This window comes from Schistocerca gregaria, chromosome 1, assembly GCF_023897955.1.
Source record: "Schistocerca gregaria isolate iqSchGreg1 chromosome 1, iqSchGreg1.2, whole genome shotgun sequence".
Taxonomy (NCBI): Eukaryota; Metazoa; Arthropoda; class Insecta; order Orthoptera; family Acrididae; genus Schistocerca; species Schistocerca gregaria.
In genome coordinates, this window is record NC_064920.1 from 1,208,752,478 (window position 1) to 1,208,769,103 (window position 16,626).

At 38.4% G+C, this 16,626-nt stretch overlaps 1 protein-coding gene across 2 annotated transcripts in view; it reads right to left on the reverse strand.

The window, feature by feature from the left end:
* Window positions 1–16,626, reverse strand: part of LOC126284798 (DNA topoisomerase 2-binding protein 1-A-like) — a 290,604-nt gene that overhangs the window by 1,618 nt on the left and 272,360 nt on the right. For both annotated transcript variants that reach the window (XM_049983964.1, XM_049983973.1), the window contains exons 22-24: window positions 16,370–16,411; window positions 16,071–16,271; window positions 14,037–14,269 (exon numbers count right to left, since the gene is read on the reverse strand). In XM_049983964.1, the coding sequence (XP_049839921.1) occupies window positions 14,037–14,269; window positions 16,071–16,271; window positions 16,370–16,411 (476 nt within the window). The remainder of the gene's footprint in view (window positions 1–14,036; window positions 14,270–16,070; window positions 16,272–16,369; window positions 16,412–16,626) is intronic.

The window sequence follows — 16,626 nt, forward strand, 5'->3', positions numbered from 1 at the left end:
GTTTGCACTCTGTGCTTATATGTTTATCTTTGCTATGTACATCTTATCTATGACTAGCGCAGTAGTGGAGACTTTGATATCTTTGATGCATGCGCTTTCAATCCTCAGCAGCTTTGTATCACGTAACTCTCCGTATAAATAGGCACGCACAAACACTATGAACTCAGTCTCCGACTTGCCTTGAAGATGGCTGGGAGGTTTCTAGCCGAAATATTGCAAGAAGAATTGTCGCTGTCCCGAGTGCACGCCCGAAAGATGATGGAACAAAACTATGAGTTTGTCACATTTTCTTTTCCTGTAGATCCTTTCATGTAAATATCATCCATCATTTCCCCAGTCACATAATAAGGTAACTAGCAAGCAAAATATTAAGACAATAGTAATTTTAAGACAGAATCAGTAAACAAAAATGAAGACAACAATCACTCACAAATACAGGAATAACTCTGTTACCTACCTCATGCAACAATATACCCCACTTTTCCTTACTCCACTGCTTTGGACCACTACGCCTCCTCAGTACTGTTATCTCATTATCCCCTTGAATTATTAATCTCCTTTACCAACTTATTATCTATCACCAAGCAACTTACTGTGTTCACTAAAAATGTAATTTGAAGCCAATACTGGCGTTTGCCTGTGAGACTTTTATACAACAGTATTGTTTTGTATTTGCCACTGTCATAATGTTTCACAGCAGTGAGTACGTGTCAACCTGTGAACAACTACTTAATTCGAACAATGGTCTATTCATTGTAATGTTGATGGTGATATAAATGTGGAAAACGCTAAATTACTTTAAAATCTGCGTAGAGTACATCAAAAGTACAATTTCTAGAAATCAGTTTACAGCAGTTATACTAGACTTCAATAATTGGTACTCCAAAGGCTTAATGTACGAAGCAGGATTGGCACAAATGCATATGGTGCTGCCGGGTGAGAACACACATGCAAGAGTAGTAGGTATGCGGCAAAATTTACGAACCAGTAGGCAGTGATATTAAGATTAAAAGTGACTGGGAAGTAAGAACTAGATATCACGGTGGCAGTGAACAGTAAAACCACTTCAAGCAACAAAAAGTGTTCTCAGACTGAATAGGTCACGGCAAATAAAAAATAAATGGATGTCACACTACTGAATTCAACTTTCTTCAACCAATGAGAGGACAAGGATGACAGGTGCCATCTTCAATGAGATGTCAGCCAATCAGTATAGCACAACAGTAGGAGCAACACTGTGAGCTGGCACAGGAGTTATGAGCAGGAGTAGCAAGCAGACGATAGATTAGATTAACTCTCATTCCAATTGATCCCTAGTGAGGAGGTCCTCCAGGAAATAGAACATGTCACAAAAACAACAATACATGACAAATATTTACAACTCAAACAAATAAGCTAATGTACCATTCCACAGGTCCCAAGTGGAGTGATCATCATTTTTTAATGAACACTACAAGAAAGAATCATTTTACAAATACTAATGCATTGAATTTAAAATAAAAAAAGTTTTTATTTATTTATTTATACCAATATATCCTTTAGGCTTCTCTTAAACTGAATTTCACTGGTTGTTAAGCTTTTTATGACTGCTGGAAAGTTATTGAAAATGTGTGTTCCTGAATAATGCACACCTTTTTTACAAGACTAAGTGACTTTAAATCCTTGTGAAGATTATTCTTATTTCTAGTATTGATTCCATAAACTGAGCTGTTGGTTTGAAAAAGTGATATATTTTTAATGACAAATTTCATTAAAGAATAAATATATTGGGAAGCAGTAGTTAGTATCCCTAGTTCCCTATACAGGCTTCTGCAGGATGTTCTTGAGTTCACATCACATATAACTCTTACTGCACATTTTTGTGTCCGGAAAACTTTAGCTTGGCTTGATGAAGTACCCCAAAAAATAATCTCATATGACATTATGGAATGAAAGTAAGCATAGTATGCCTGCTTTTTCATTTTTATATCACCTATGTCTGACACAATTCGCATTGCAAATAGCGATTTGTTAAGATACTTCAACAGCTCTGTGGTGTGCTTTTCCCAGTTGAATTTATTATCAAGCAGTAATACCAAGAATTTAACATCTCCACTTCTTCTATCTGCTTGTCATCATATGTTAGGCATTTACTCGTGGGACACCCCTTACAAGTTCTGAACTGCATGTAGTGTGTTTTTTCAAAGTTTAGTGACAAGGAATTGGCTAGGAAGCAGTGATTAATGTCCACAAATATTTTATTAGCTGACCTTTCTAAGACTATACTTGATTTGCTATTTATTGCAATGTTTCTATCATCGGAAAATAAAACGAACTTGGTATCTGGTAGTTACGGAACAGAAGCAGTAACCAGCACCAGGAACTTTAAGGTAAAGTGTTATTGTTACTGTGTGTGATTAAGTGTTTTATTAAGATGGGTGACAAAGAAGTGGGAGATGGTGTGCTTTAAATAGGTTGAAAGGCTGGGAGGATGCAGGTATTAATGGAAACAGAGATGTCCAAAATGAATTTAATGAACAAAAGCAAAGTAGACAGAAAATATATGGAAACCATGAGATCTGGTTCGAGCTGCACTCCCGGTTCAGTAGTTTTGGTACACTACATAAATGATGTAGTAAACAATAGGATTATCAGTAGTATTGGAAGCACTGATAGAGAAAGAAACACAAATGAATATGTAGGAGAGAAACAGGGAGCCAATGACTTCTCTGTTTTTTGTTTGTTTGTTTTGCAAATAATTAGAAGAGCACATCATTCATCATTCACTGTTAAGCCGTTGTATATTTTATATCCTTACAAAACATAAATTCCATTTTATAAGAATAAACATTAGTTGAACACACAGCAAAAACAGTTACAAAGTACAGTTTATGCGCACGAACATATTACACTGTTGTTATTTTGTAATGTACAGAACGTTCTTCATTATGATCAAAGGCAAGAGTTTCCTGTTACTGATATATGTGAAAGTAGTTAACAAGTAACAGGAACATGTTTTATGTATGTTTGACGAAGTATTGAAGCAATGTCTGGTATATTTTTGTTTTGTTTTTTTATTGTACCTTTTTGGTGAGGAAATTGTGTTTTCTAGCATTATATGACAAATCTGTATTATTTTCTTTATTTATACTACAATATCACTGTTTTGTGTTACAAATCAACAATTTTTGAATAAAAACTAAATATTTACAATTTCAATTTTGCTATAAATATTGTTTGCTTATATGAGGCCTCGCTCAGTTTCTAGAGTTCACCACTTCCAGTTTTTAGGGGAATCTAGTGAAACACGGACTGCATATGTAAAGAAAGTGATCGTTATGAGATAATAACTGACAGATATACAACACACCTTTTGTACAGATAACAGTAGGTATGACTAAGAAAGCAAAGCTACTATGAAAACTACCACAGTCTACTCTTTCTTATGACAGTTTACTGTAGCCTATGGTAGTTTTACAATTCTACATTTGCCAATATAAGGTCATTCATACAAGATAATAGTAGAAATGATTAAAAATGGTAGTGAAATAAAAGGAGTTTAAGTGTGTCTTTAGTAAATTGAACAAAGAAATTGGTGCACTTAATGTTAACCTTACAAACCTGATCAGAAAGACAAACTCAGTGAAAAACTGTTTTGAAAAGAAGTTAGAAAAGTGACTAAAGAAATGGATGTAAAAATACAAACCACCAGCGAAGAATGTGAAGCTAAAATAGACAACGTGTACAGTATCGGGAAGAGAGGATGGTAGCTTCTTTAATTTCTGTCAAAAGACCCATGTAGTATCATGAAATTGTGTACTGAAAATAGGGATGAGTTTGAGACATGAACTGAACAAACCAAAGTAGAAATAAATAAGAAAATTGAAACACTGGGGGAATGAAGAGAAGCACAAACACGTATTAACTATTGCAGCTAAAAAAATGGATGAGATGAATGAAAATGTAGAATCTGAAACTGAAAAAAAAAAAAAAATTTAGTGAAGGATGATCTTCACTACTCAAGGTTAAATCTAACTTTGGCTCAGAAGGGGGTAAATTATGCAGCCACAAAAGTCTTTGGTCACTTACCTAATAGCATCGGAAGTCTGACAGATAGCCACATAGCATTTAAAAGCAAATTAAAAGAATTTCTTAATGGCAACTCCTTTTACTCATTAAATAAATTTTTGGATATAGTAAGTGGATAATTTCCCAACAACCACAAAAATAAATAAATAAAAATAACATAATTAAATAAATAAAATAAAACAAAATATTATTGAGTGTCATGTAATATCTTGCATTAACACCTTTTATTAACATGACACGTTCCACATCATTACGAAGCGTCGTATTCATGACCTCATTACAAAGTGTTGTATTCATGTTCTATGGAACAAGTACTAATCTAATCTAATCTAATCTAGTGTGATAGCATATCTGATCACTGAAGTTAAACACTGTCAGCATTTGGATGGGTGACCATCCAGGTCTATTGAGTACTGTTGGCAAGTGGGGTGCTCTCCCCTTGTAAGGCCAATTGAAAAGCTTGACTGAGAAATGGTGGTTGCGGTCACGAAAACTGACAATGGCTGAGAGAGCAATGTGCTGATGACATGCCCCTCCGTACGCACATCTAGTATTTGCTGAGGATGACATGGTGGTTGGTAGGTGAGAGTCTAGTTTAGTATGTACTGTATCAAATGGAGCTTCTTTTGCAAACTTTAAAAAAGTTTGTATTTTTTTAACTATGATAAAGCACACCCAATTGATTTTATTAGGAAATTTAATTATATGTCTGGAAACTGAAATGGTAAAGAAAAAAATTCTTCTGTGAGAGGCTATTTAAAGGAAGTTTACTACGGATGGACAGCTGAAATGAAACAGTCTTGTAATTCATCGGAAAAATTTAAGTTATTCTTCCATAGGAATATTGCCTAAAGATGAATGCATAAGGATTCTGAGTGAATTCTAGGTTAGTGACACATCTAATACCAAAAAGGGTGTTGTCACTATTGGAATAACAAAATTAAATACTTAGATAAAGAGCTGGGTAGACCTTCACTAATAATAGGATTAGAAAACAAACATAGAGAAATGTTTTTACAGCTCCAAGGAGCCATATCAATGATTGATTGAACTATATGGGAAATTGAGAGAGAGAGAGAGAGAGAGAGAGAGAGAGAGAGAGAGAGAGAGAGAGAGAGTGTAAATCAACAGTAGGAAATCACACTAGGCATTTTGAACCTAGAAAGTACTCAAGGAGAGATCGCCAAGTAAACAGAGAGAGTAGGGCACATTTTGGAAGTAATTGTGGTTATCCTAAATATAAATAGAAATGACAGAAGAAATTACAATGATTAAAGTATGGAGGCCAACTATTATACACCACAAATGTAGCTTTATGGTCAAACAATGAAAATAAAGAACAGCTGATTAGCCAAGAACAAAGTAGTAGTTCAAATAGTGATGGACATAGTGAGATACTAAGTAGTAATGAAGAAAGTGAGAAAGAGTAAGTATTTGGATTTATGATAAGGAAGGAAATATGTTAAGTAAGGGAATGATAAATGATAAAGTAAAAGTAGTAATAAAGGGGAGGGGGGGTACTTAACTATAAATTTGGTGATCAGGATGACAGTTTTGCTAAAGAAAAGATTAATTGCTATTTGTTATGTGAAGAAGACATGCTGGAAACTAACAGTGAGATATGGCATCCTGTCAGTTTAGCTTATGTACAAGGAATATCTGTAAAATGTTTGGAAGAGAGTGATACTGAATTAAATAAGATTTCACAATTTTTTAATACATTAAAACGGAGAAGGGGTAGTAATAATGCATATTTCCGGAATCAGGGTTATAGCTGCCACTGGAAAAGTATCAGAAGCATTAAACAAGAAGTATTATTAACTACTGAATTTGCAGGTCAGCAATTCGAATGTAAATTTTTGGCAATTCCTGACCTGAGCACATATGTGATTTTAGGTACAGAGTTTTTGTGTAAGGGAATGTCTATATTGATTTCGATATTGGAAAATTTAGTTTAGTGTGTAATGAAAATTTGTATAAAATACAAGGAGTACAACTTGGCTTCCGCTGTTTGCCGATAGGTGGCGACAGCAGTAAGTAGTGGTCGAAAGAAACAGATAGCAGACGTCAGGCATATAGCTTGGACCTCGGTCAACATATCCTCATTAAAACATTACAAGATTTGTGTCTGCATCATAAAGTTGTTCTTGATTGAAAATGTCAGTTTACAAGCCTAATTTTCGTTATTTGCGGGAGGTGTTACTATTTTGTTTCCATATGAAGAAAATAGCGGCCGAGTCTCGCAGAATGCTCTGAAATACGTTTGGTAAGGATGCTATTAGTGAAAGAACATGTCTTGAGACGTTTCAACGCTTCAAGAATGGTGATTTTAATGTCGTAAACCGACATAGTGGTGGAAGAGAGAATGTTTTTGAAGATGCAGAATTGGAGACACTGCTGAGTGAAGACTCGCGTCAAACTCAAGAAGAACTAGCACAATTAGTGAGAGTGACACAGCAAGCCATTTCAAAACATCTCAAAGCTATGGGCAAGATTCAGAAAGAAGGAACTTGGGTCTTGTGTGAGCTGAAACCAAGAGGCGTTGAACGGCGTTTGTGTGTTTGTGCACAGTTTCTTCAGAGGCAAAAACAGACGGGATTCCTGCATCACATTGTGACCGGGGCCGAACAATGGGGTCTACACATACATCGATACACTGCAAATCGCATTTAAGTGCCTGGCAGAGGGTTCATCGAACTACCTTCACAATTCTCTATTATTCCAATCTCGTATAGTGTGCATTCGGAGGAGAAAGTTGGTGATAAGAATTTCGTGAGAAGATTCTGTCGCAAAAAAAAACGCCTTTCTTTTAACGATTTTCAGCCCAAATCCTGTATCATTTCTGTGACTCTCTCTCCCACATTTCGCAATAATACAAAAGGTGCTGCCTCTCTTTGAACTTTTTTGATGTACTCCATCAGCCATTTCTGGTAAAGATTTCACACCGCACAGCAATATTCTAAAAGGAGACAGACAAGCGTAGAGTAGGGAGTCTCCTTAGTAGGTCTGTTACATTTTCTAAGTGTCCTGCCAATAAAACGCAGTCTTTGGTTAGCCTTGCCCACAACATTTTCTGTGTGTTCCTTCCAATTTAAGTTGTTCGTAATTGTAATGTCTAGGTATTTAGTTGAATTTATGGCTTTTAGATTAGACTGATTTATATTGTAACCAAAGCTTAACGAGTTCCTTTTTGCACTCATGCGGATGACCTCACACTTTTCGTTACTTAGGGTCAACTGCCAATTTTCGCACCATTCACATATCTTTTCTAAATCATTTTGAAGTTTGATTTGATCTTCTGATGACTTTATTAGTCGATAAACAACAGCGTCATCTGCAAACAACCCAAGCCGGCTGCTCAGATTGTCTCCAAAATCTTTTATATAGATAAGGAACAGCAAAGGGCCTATAACACTACCTTGGGCAACGCCAGGAATCACTTCTGTTTTACTCAATGACTTTCTGTCAGTTACTACGAACTGTGACCTCTCTGGCAGGAAACACAAATCCAGTCACATAACTGAGACGATGTTCCATAAGCACGCAATGTCACTACGAGCCCCTTGTGTGGTACAGTGTCAAAAGCCTTCTGGAAATCCAGGACTACAGAATCGATCTGAAATCCCTTGTCAATAGCACTCAACAGTTCATGTGAATAAAGAGCAAGTTGGGTTTCACAGGAACGATGTTTTCTAAACCCATGTTGACTGTGTGTCAATAGACAGTTTTCTTTGAGATAATTCATAATGTTTGAACACAAAGTATGTTCTAAAATCCTGCTACATATCTACGTTAACGATATGGGCCTGTAATTTAGTGGATTACTCCTACTACCTTTCTTGAATATTGGTGTGACCTCTGCAACTTTCCAGTCTTTGGGTATGGATCTTTCGTCGAGTGAACGGTTGTATAATGATTGTTAAGTATGGAGCTAATGCAGCAGCATACTCCGAAAGGAACCTAATTGGTATACAGTCTGGACCAGAAGACTTGCTTTTTATTAAGTGATTTAAGTTGCTTCACTAATCCGAGGATATTTACTTCTACGTTACTCGTGTTGGCAACTGTTCTTGATTCGAATTCTGGAGTATTTACTTCGTCTTCTTTTGTGAAGGCATTTCGGAAGACTGTGTTCAGTAATTCTGCTTTGGCAGCATGGTCTTCGATAGCATTTCCATTACTATCATGCAGAGAAGGCATTGACTGTTTCTGGCCGCTAACATACTTCACATGCAACCAGAATCGTTTGGATTTTCTGCCAGGTTTCGACACTAAGTTTCATTGTGGAAACTGTTATAAGCATTTCGCATTGAAGTCCGCCCTAAATTTCGAGCTTCTGTAAAAGATCGCCAATCTAGGGGATATTGCGACTGTTTGTTTAAATTTGGCATGTTTGTTTCGTTGTTTCTGAAACAGTGTTCTAACCCGTTTTGTGTACCAAGGAGGATCAGTTCCATTGTTTGTTAATTTATTTAATAATTTTTAATTATGATAACCCTAAACGCAAAAAATCATGTGGATATCCTGGCCATGCTTCCACATCGATGGTTAAACCGATTATTCATGGCTCCAAGATCATGCTCTGCATTTGGTGGTACCAGCTCGGCGTTGTGTACTGTGAGATGCTAAAACTAAGTAAAACAATCACACTTTCTCGTTATCGAATGCAGTTAATGCATTTGAGCAGAGCATTAGAAGACAAACGGCCACAATACAGTAAGAGGCACAATAAAGTGATTCTGCAGCACGACAACGCTCGACCCCACGTTGCGAAAGATGTCAAAATGTACGTCACAACATGGGTTGCAAGGTGATGAGACGGTATGCTCAAAACCCTTGCTGTGCAGTGGTTAGTAAGCTGCGAGACACGAGCCACCATACCAACTGAGCACATATCATAAATTCCGTCACCTTGCAAACACAGCTGGTGAGAGGAATGTGGCGATAACTAGAAGGAAGGTGTTCGTCCTTGCTGAGCTTCGGTATGAGTATGACAGCGGCTTCATGCCAGCTTTGGTAAAAAGTGCCCTCTGCCCAGATGGGATTTTACGTATGAAGGAGAAAGTGTTTGCCCACAGAAAAAAGGTTCAGCAACGTTTCAATGTTATCATCAATTGGCCCTTGGGCAGAGGACTGGCATGAAGTAAGAGAATGATCTAGCTCCTTATAGGAAAGGCAGCACTCACAATTCTGAGAAGATAAGGGTACTGCCCGAGGCTCCTCCATTCGTTTCCGATGGAGGAAGGCGGGGTGAAAGGGGGTGGAGCTCGAAAACCCTGCAAAACAGCAGCCCGATGTATTGAAGATAGCAATAAGGTCCACAATGATTACATCATCTGCTTCTGTCAGGCCAGAGATTGGGGAATGGACCTCAGCCCCAGACAACCGTCGGAGGTTGGCCTACATGACGGAAGAGGGAGTAGAACTGTTAAAAAGAACTAGTACAAGAAATCCAGCTAGCTTTTCTGCCACTGGACACAACTGTTGGTAACGAATGCAGTTTGCCATCATAGGATGACAGTTAAAAATATGGAGAACAGTCTCCACACGTGAATGGCATCACAGCATGCCTCAGTCTACCAAAGGACCACAACATGGAGCAGAAAAGAAGTGTGAGGAATGGAACAGGGCGCAGAGGCAAGAGCATCCTGCTCCACGAGGTCTACAGTGGTATCGGCACTCTCCTTCTGTCTGTCTGTCTGTGAGTCTAGGGCAGAAAAACGGTTGGTGGTGCACACCGACGATACAAAGGTTGGCCGGGTGAGAGTATCATCTGGTGACACTGTCAAAGAGAACCTCCGAGTCGGCAAAGGAGGAAACCAGTTTTCCTTTCTTTGACTTCTTTCAGTCTTTGCGGTTGATAGAGGAAGATTGAGATGTTTGTTGCCTGGAGGGACATAGGAAGTCTTCTCGGGAATATTCCTTTTCTCTTTTCTGGCCCACCAGTTGTGTAGTAGATGATGTCGCCCCATAAGCGAGAGTTTGGTGCCTTGTTGCACAGCTGGAGGGGAGACGGGGATACTACCATGACACTGGGCGGTTTCACAACTGTGGTGCTAAATTTAGGGTGCATGTGTGCGTGGCCAGGTCCTTCGTGGAGCGAGATGTAGCAAGAACTGAAGCTGCCCGATGGTAGACCGAAAGGTTTCCGACTAGCAACAACTTGTGAGCAACAGGGTAAAGCACTTTTTCCTTCACCTGGATCTCATGGACAGCTCACTCATCGAGATACGTGACACACTCTCAGGAGGCGGCGATCATGGTCACTACTGTAGATGATACAATGGGGAGAAGCAGGCAGACAATAACCCTCGTGAGCATCCACACTACAGGTTACACATTTGGCCAGGTGTAGTCAGGACTCTCGAGCATGGTTGGAACGATGACAGGTAGTAGCACACCAAGTTCGGAATGTCGGTCATATTGTCAAAACTTAATGACCTGCTTTGATCTTGGATGGAAGCACTACTGTATCAAAAGTCAGATAAAGGGTGTGTGTGTGTGTGTGTGTGTGTGTGTGTGTGTGTGTGTGTGTGTGTGCGCGCGCGCGCGCGCTCTCTAAGGATGCATTTACTTTTTTAATCACCTGATGGACTGTAATGACACCCTGATCATCACAGAGGTACGTTTGGATTTCTGCATCACTCAGACCACTGATTAGCCTACTGTAAATAACACCACAGGAAAAATTCAGTGTTTGATGGGCCTCAAGATGAACAGGATAGCTGTGGAGGAGCGAAGCTGCAAGCAGTTGTGCTTGAGATTCTGAAGGGGACTCCAAAGTACCATTTCAGAAACGAGAGCAGTATTTCACAGTCAGCAACTGCATCAACATCTTTCTATATTTATGGATTTACCGTAGTAAAGGACTGACCATCTTCTGACTGACTGAGGAACCACAGTGCAGCGGTAAGGTCTTTGAATCATTAGCCTCATTCCGTTTACATTTGGTAGACATTGACAGTGAAAAAGCACGATTGCCAACGTCTACGGTGGCTTGTTCCTTCCAACTGGGGGCCCACTCAGAAGGGAGTGCACCACCTTAGGTGATTGTTCACACCTCCTGAACACCTGACAGAGGGTCCAATCAGCAATTTAGGAAGGTAGCAGCTCAGGCCTTCACCCCTCCCTGGGCCTAGCCTTTACCAAGGGGTACATGCGAACCCCACCTGTCAACCCAGGGCTGGGAATTATGGGTTACCCAGTCACCTGTTATGCGACAGACTTGGGGGCTGGCCTTCAGTAGCATGCAGGAAGAAAGAAGAAAAGGAGGAACATCAAACATCGAAGTGGAGGAAGGATAGGAGAAGGGGAAAGAAAAAGAGAAAGAAGGAACAAAAGAAAGTGGAGAGACTGTTCTGACATCGGCAACTGAACATGCAGAACACATTTCCAACAACATCCCAGACATGTTCCCCAAGAGACGAGGAAAAGAACAGCAAGAGGATAGACATGGAGCACAGAAGGGAAAAGATGCTGCGAAGGCTGGGGCCCCGTGGTAGCCAAGCACGAACCTGCCAAAGAGCAGCTAGCCCCCTGATGGCATGGAGCTGGTGGTATCAATTCTGTAGAATCGACAAACACCACTATTCTCCAGCACACCAGTGAAGAATCTCCCCCAGGAGAGTAGTCTAAGGTGGGCGGATGGAAGGGTACCAATCTTGGGGGTTTGTCTTCTGTCCTCCTAGGGTCCTTACACTCATAGTGCAGCCCTAGACAGTTTATGACCCCAGTAATATTAATGTTAGTTGGTTAACTATAGGGCATTTCTCAATGCCATAATACGATTTGAAAGATCTATTTTCATTAATTGTATGCAATGAAGAATTTGAACAGGATATTACCAAACATAACAGTATATTGAATTCCAAAGCAATCTGTTCTGTTTTATTAATTGCATACCTGCAATCTAGTTTCATTGTGTGATGTTAGATGGATTTACAGACTGATATAAATATAGTTGTATGTGGAACATACATACTAAAAAGAGTGTGTGTGTGTGTGTGTGTGTGTGTGTGTGTGTGTGTGTGTGTGTGGGTGGGTGTGGGTGTGTTGTATTCACATTTGTTTATTGTAGGTGGAAACTACTTATTAGTCAAAAGCAGCAGGTGTGAAGGCACGAGATTTTCCAGATATTCTGTATCTACAGTTTGGAAATAATTTCACTGAGTGGAAGTGAAACCTTATATCACTTTGAATATAAGTGAACAAGCATTATTAGTAGCATTATATGCATTTTTTGATATCCAGGATAATTGTTCAGAATATAAAGTTTTAATTATTATGCAAGAAGAATTATTTGTGGACAAGTATTGTTTTGTATATTTTATTATTTACACAAGGTATTCTGCCTGGTCTCTGTGCCATTCCAAGAGAGTTGAAGACATACTTGGAGGCTTGGTGGGCTAAGTAGTCAGGGGCGGCACATAGTCTCTTGTGCCAGCCACCCTGTCAAGGAGTACCAAAGACCAGAAGTTTATATCAATAACATGTAGATATTTGTATTGTAATAAAAAAAAATTGTCATTCATTATCTGAAAGGCCTCCTGTTACAAAATACTAATCACCTACTATATGTCACATTAAAAGTTACTTAAAACATCGGAAATGCCAAGTCCTGATTTTTAGTAAAAATTAAGTTATTCTACAGATAAGAAGAATATTTAACAAATCGGGTGTTTGCAGACTATTCCAAGCTGAAGATTGCAATGAGACTTAAAACATAAATGAAGCCTTGCATGATGTTTTCGCAAAGATTGTATCAGTTGTACTCTTGTTTTACCTAAATCTTTATTGTTTTTCCAGGATAGGAGGAATTATCCTCTGTAGCCTCTTTTTATGTTTTTTTTCCTCTAAAATTTTTAAGCCATGCACAGGCAATGTTACACAGAGAGAGGTCTGATTATGAGGGCAAAGAAATTCTAGTGCCTCAATGAGACCACACATGAAGATGGGACTAAAAAGAACTATGATAAGCGATCGAATCTCAAAAATGGAAAGAGCATATCAGCTGACAAAATACTTTTACAACAAATAGCCCATCTCCTGGTATGTCAAACTAAGACACTATAATGCTGTGATCAAAAGACAATGCCTGTGTGCCAGTGATTGTCTCTCAATGAATTACAAGTTAGAGAAATTTGAGATCCTAGAAAGGAGGCTCCTACGAAAAATCACATGTGCCTGGAAACTTTGGTGCATCAAAGAAGTCTATTGAATGTAGAGAGAATATCTGAGAGCATGAGGAATGGGAGGTTGATATTTCTTGGACATCAGTATAATAATGTCGTGTGACGAGGGCCTCCCATAGGGTACAAAGAACGGACAAAAACTCAAAATAAATATTTGGTTACCTCTGAACAAGAATCAAAATGACTTGAATTAATGCAGCTCGGAAAAACGCTGAGAGCTCCAATGCCCAGAAGTCCTCATGTTAGAACGAGACACGTTAACAAACAGAATTCAAAGTTAGGAAAGGTTTCAAGTCAAGAAAAAGAAGTACCAAAACCAGAAGAATGAAAGCAACAGTGTAGAGACACTATGAAGGAGTACTGGTAACAGAGAAAAATCTGACCAAAGAGGACAAAATGAAGTAGCTGTGTGACCCTTAGTGGTCAGTTTAGCAATTTAAAAAGAGGTGACTGAAGGAATCTGCGAAGCTGGCAGAAATCTCACCCCCCCCCCCCAAAACCCCTTCCAGTTGTATTGCCCCCTTGCCTTCTGTCATGTAATTTGTCTTTCTCTACCTTCTACTCACATTCTCTCTACGGTACAACCATTTTTCTGTTTCTGCATTATAGTTGCCAAACCAAGAAAGGTTAGTTCTACAAACTCCACATCTGATCCAGTTATGATGGGTTAATCACAATGTTAATTCCATCATGACCACCCTGAATTAAGTGTGCTGCACAGCATTACAAGAACGCTTTGGAATATTCGTACACCAGAGACGGAAGCAAAGAACTTGCCTGACATCCAGCACCTGTCCACCTCCTGCCTTGATAAGTCTGGCAAAAGAAGCTGCCTTCTCTTGATTTGTGTGTATGATGGCTCTCATAGCTGAGAAAGCACCACGATTGCTACCGCACAGTTTGCACCGCCACCTGTAAACTGCCTTAGCCAATGCCATATCCACACTGCCAGGTCGCAACTGGCTCCACAGTTCTTTTGCTTTGGGGTTGCCCCACTCATATTCCTCTTCCTGCAAAACAATGAAATACTTTGTAACTAATACACATTATAATGTTTGCATTCAAACATTATGGGAATTACAAACTGTTTCAACAGTAAAAGCAAAAATTTATTTTTCCATGTTTGAATAAACAAATCATTATATCAATACAATTTTTGGTGGAAAGTGATTATATTACTTTTACTGAAAGTATATCACACATCCACTACTGTTAAGTTATAGACTTAAGAAAGATGACTATCAATCCTATAAGAATGTATATTGATTCTTGACTTTTTTATTAGTAACTTGAGAGACATAGTTGCTGATTACTACAATAGTTTCGAGATAACTGATACCAGTCTAAGTAAACACACTCACAGAGGTCAGGTCCTTACCCAGTAAGTCTAACTATAAACAACCTAAGCCCAAACTACCTCTTCTTCAAAATATTCAGAGTAAGCTTTTGTAATGACATCACAGAATGGTATGTCTCATCCACTACTTACAAATTTGTAATTTGTTAAGATCTTCAACCATGGTTTTGAAGCTTACACACTAGTTAACTGAGACTGACTCTGAGATTCTCTGTTCTGCAGATGGGTATGAACTGTGATAGAATGATCCAGCTACAAACTTTATTCTGTACTTGATGGCTACTCAAGCAAATCATTTCATATGTTGATTGAGTTTCTATTTCACTTGACTGAAGATTCTTTTCTACTGTTGCTAATGTATCACCTTTTATCCTACAAAGAGTGTCTTCTTGGTAAGCAGTTAGTTTGATACCATAACAATTAATCAATGGGCTCTGCAAGCTCCATGTGTTTTCAGCTTTGGTACTATTTATGAGTGTATCTTGCACCTGCTGTTGAGCACAAAGATCTCAATATTGTCATTTACTGTGAATATTTCTTGTGGTTGAACACTATAAGACAAACTGCAGGAATGTTTATACCTCACGGTCAAAGCTTTTTTGCTTTTTTAAAAAGAAAACAAGCACCTTTACATGCATTCCTAATTGCTACACTCATAATATATATGGCAATGCTGTAGTTGTCATTCATACAGTAAAACTCTAGAAAGTCAAAACCTCTCTAGTCAGACAACAGCCTGGGTCTCACTTCTAAAACTTCTAGTCCTGTAGTACTCTGTAGTGGCCAGACTGTTCTCATTGTGTGTGTGTTTACAATGTCTTTTGAAGCAATGACTGAATTTGTTAAACTCATCTTACCACTCAGGTAGTTAATTTCAGTTGAGAACACAGAGTATGTTCCATTCACATGTTACATGCACCCTGTAACAGGACAAGTCACAAAACCTGATGCATGTTATCAATGAAAAGTTGTCTTAATAGCTTTTCTAACCATTATAAATGAAAAAATGCAGCTGAGAAAAAGTGTTCTAGAGAACTCATTTCCTGAGCCATTTCACATTTTTCAGCTATTGGTCCCATTAACAGTCTGCTTTCCCGTGTTAATATCTAATAAAAATTAGTTGCATCAGCCTCTTCTTACAAATAAATTGACACATGCATTGGTGGATCAATGTAAATTCTATTTTAATTATTAATAATATAATGAAAAGGAGAGATTGCTACACCCCATAAAGATTACACATTGAAATGCGGACAGGCACAAGAAAAAAGATTTCACAGATGGAGCTTTCAGCCAAAGCCCATTCAAAAAGAAAACTTTTTTCTTTTCCTTTTCCTTTCTGAAGAAGACAATCTATCCATTTCGTAATGTTTATATTCCAACCTGGACTTTTCATTGTTCTATTTTAACCACTGTTATTTGAAACAAGTGATAAAGAATGCTGTTTCTTTTACCTTAACAAAAGTACCTGCTCTGCAACTTGCATCTATGAAGCTCTTGTGTAATACCCATTTGCCAGATGCAATACTACCCAATAACTTCTCACTTCGTGCCGGTTTACCACAAATGAGATGTGTTGCAGTGGGATCAAAGACAGTTTTATCTGATACATGGCCACCCAGATCCATGATCATTTTGACATACGAATCCCTGTCCTGAAATAAATTTAATTCACAAGATCACAGTTCTGTTTTCTTGTACATGTTGGAAAATTAAAAGTATACTTTACATCTATAAGTAGGCTGATACTTACTTCTACGTTTGACAGCATTATTTTGGGCGGCTGTTTCACTTCCTGTAAAATAAAACAAACTGTACAGTATTCAGTATAACTAAGAGTTAATGGAGCAAGTAACCTATTGGTTCAGCAATTAAAGGCATTGGACCTTTGTTAGACATTTCTGAAGCAATTGTACCTTTTAATGTCTAAAACAAATAAATCAATGAAAGGTCTTGGATAAATGAAGCAAACAAGCACACACTGAAGTTAATGTATTATTTGTTAAACCT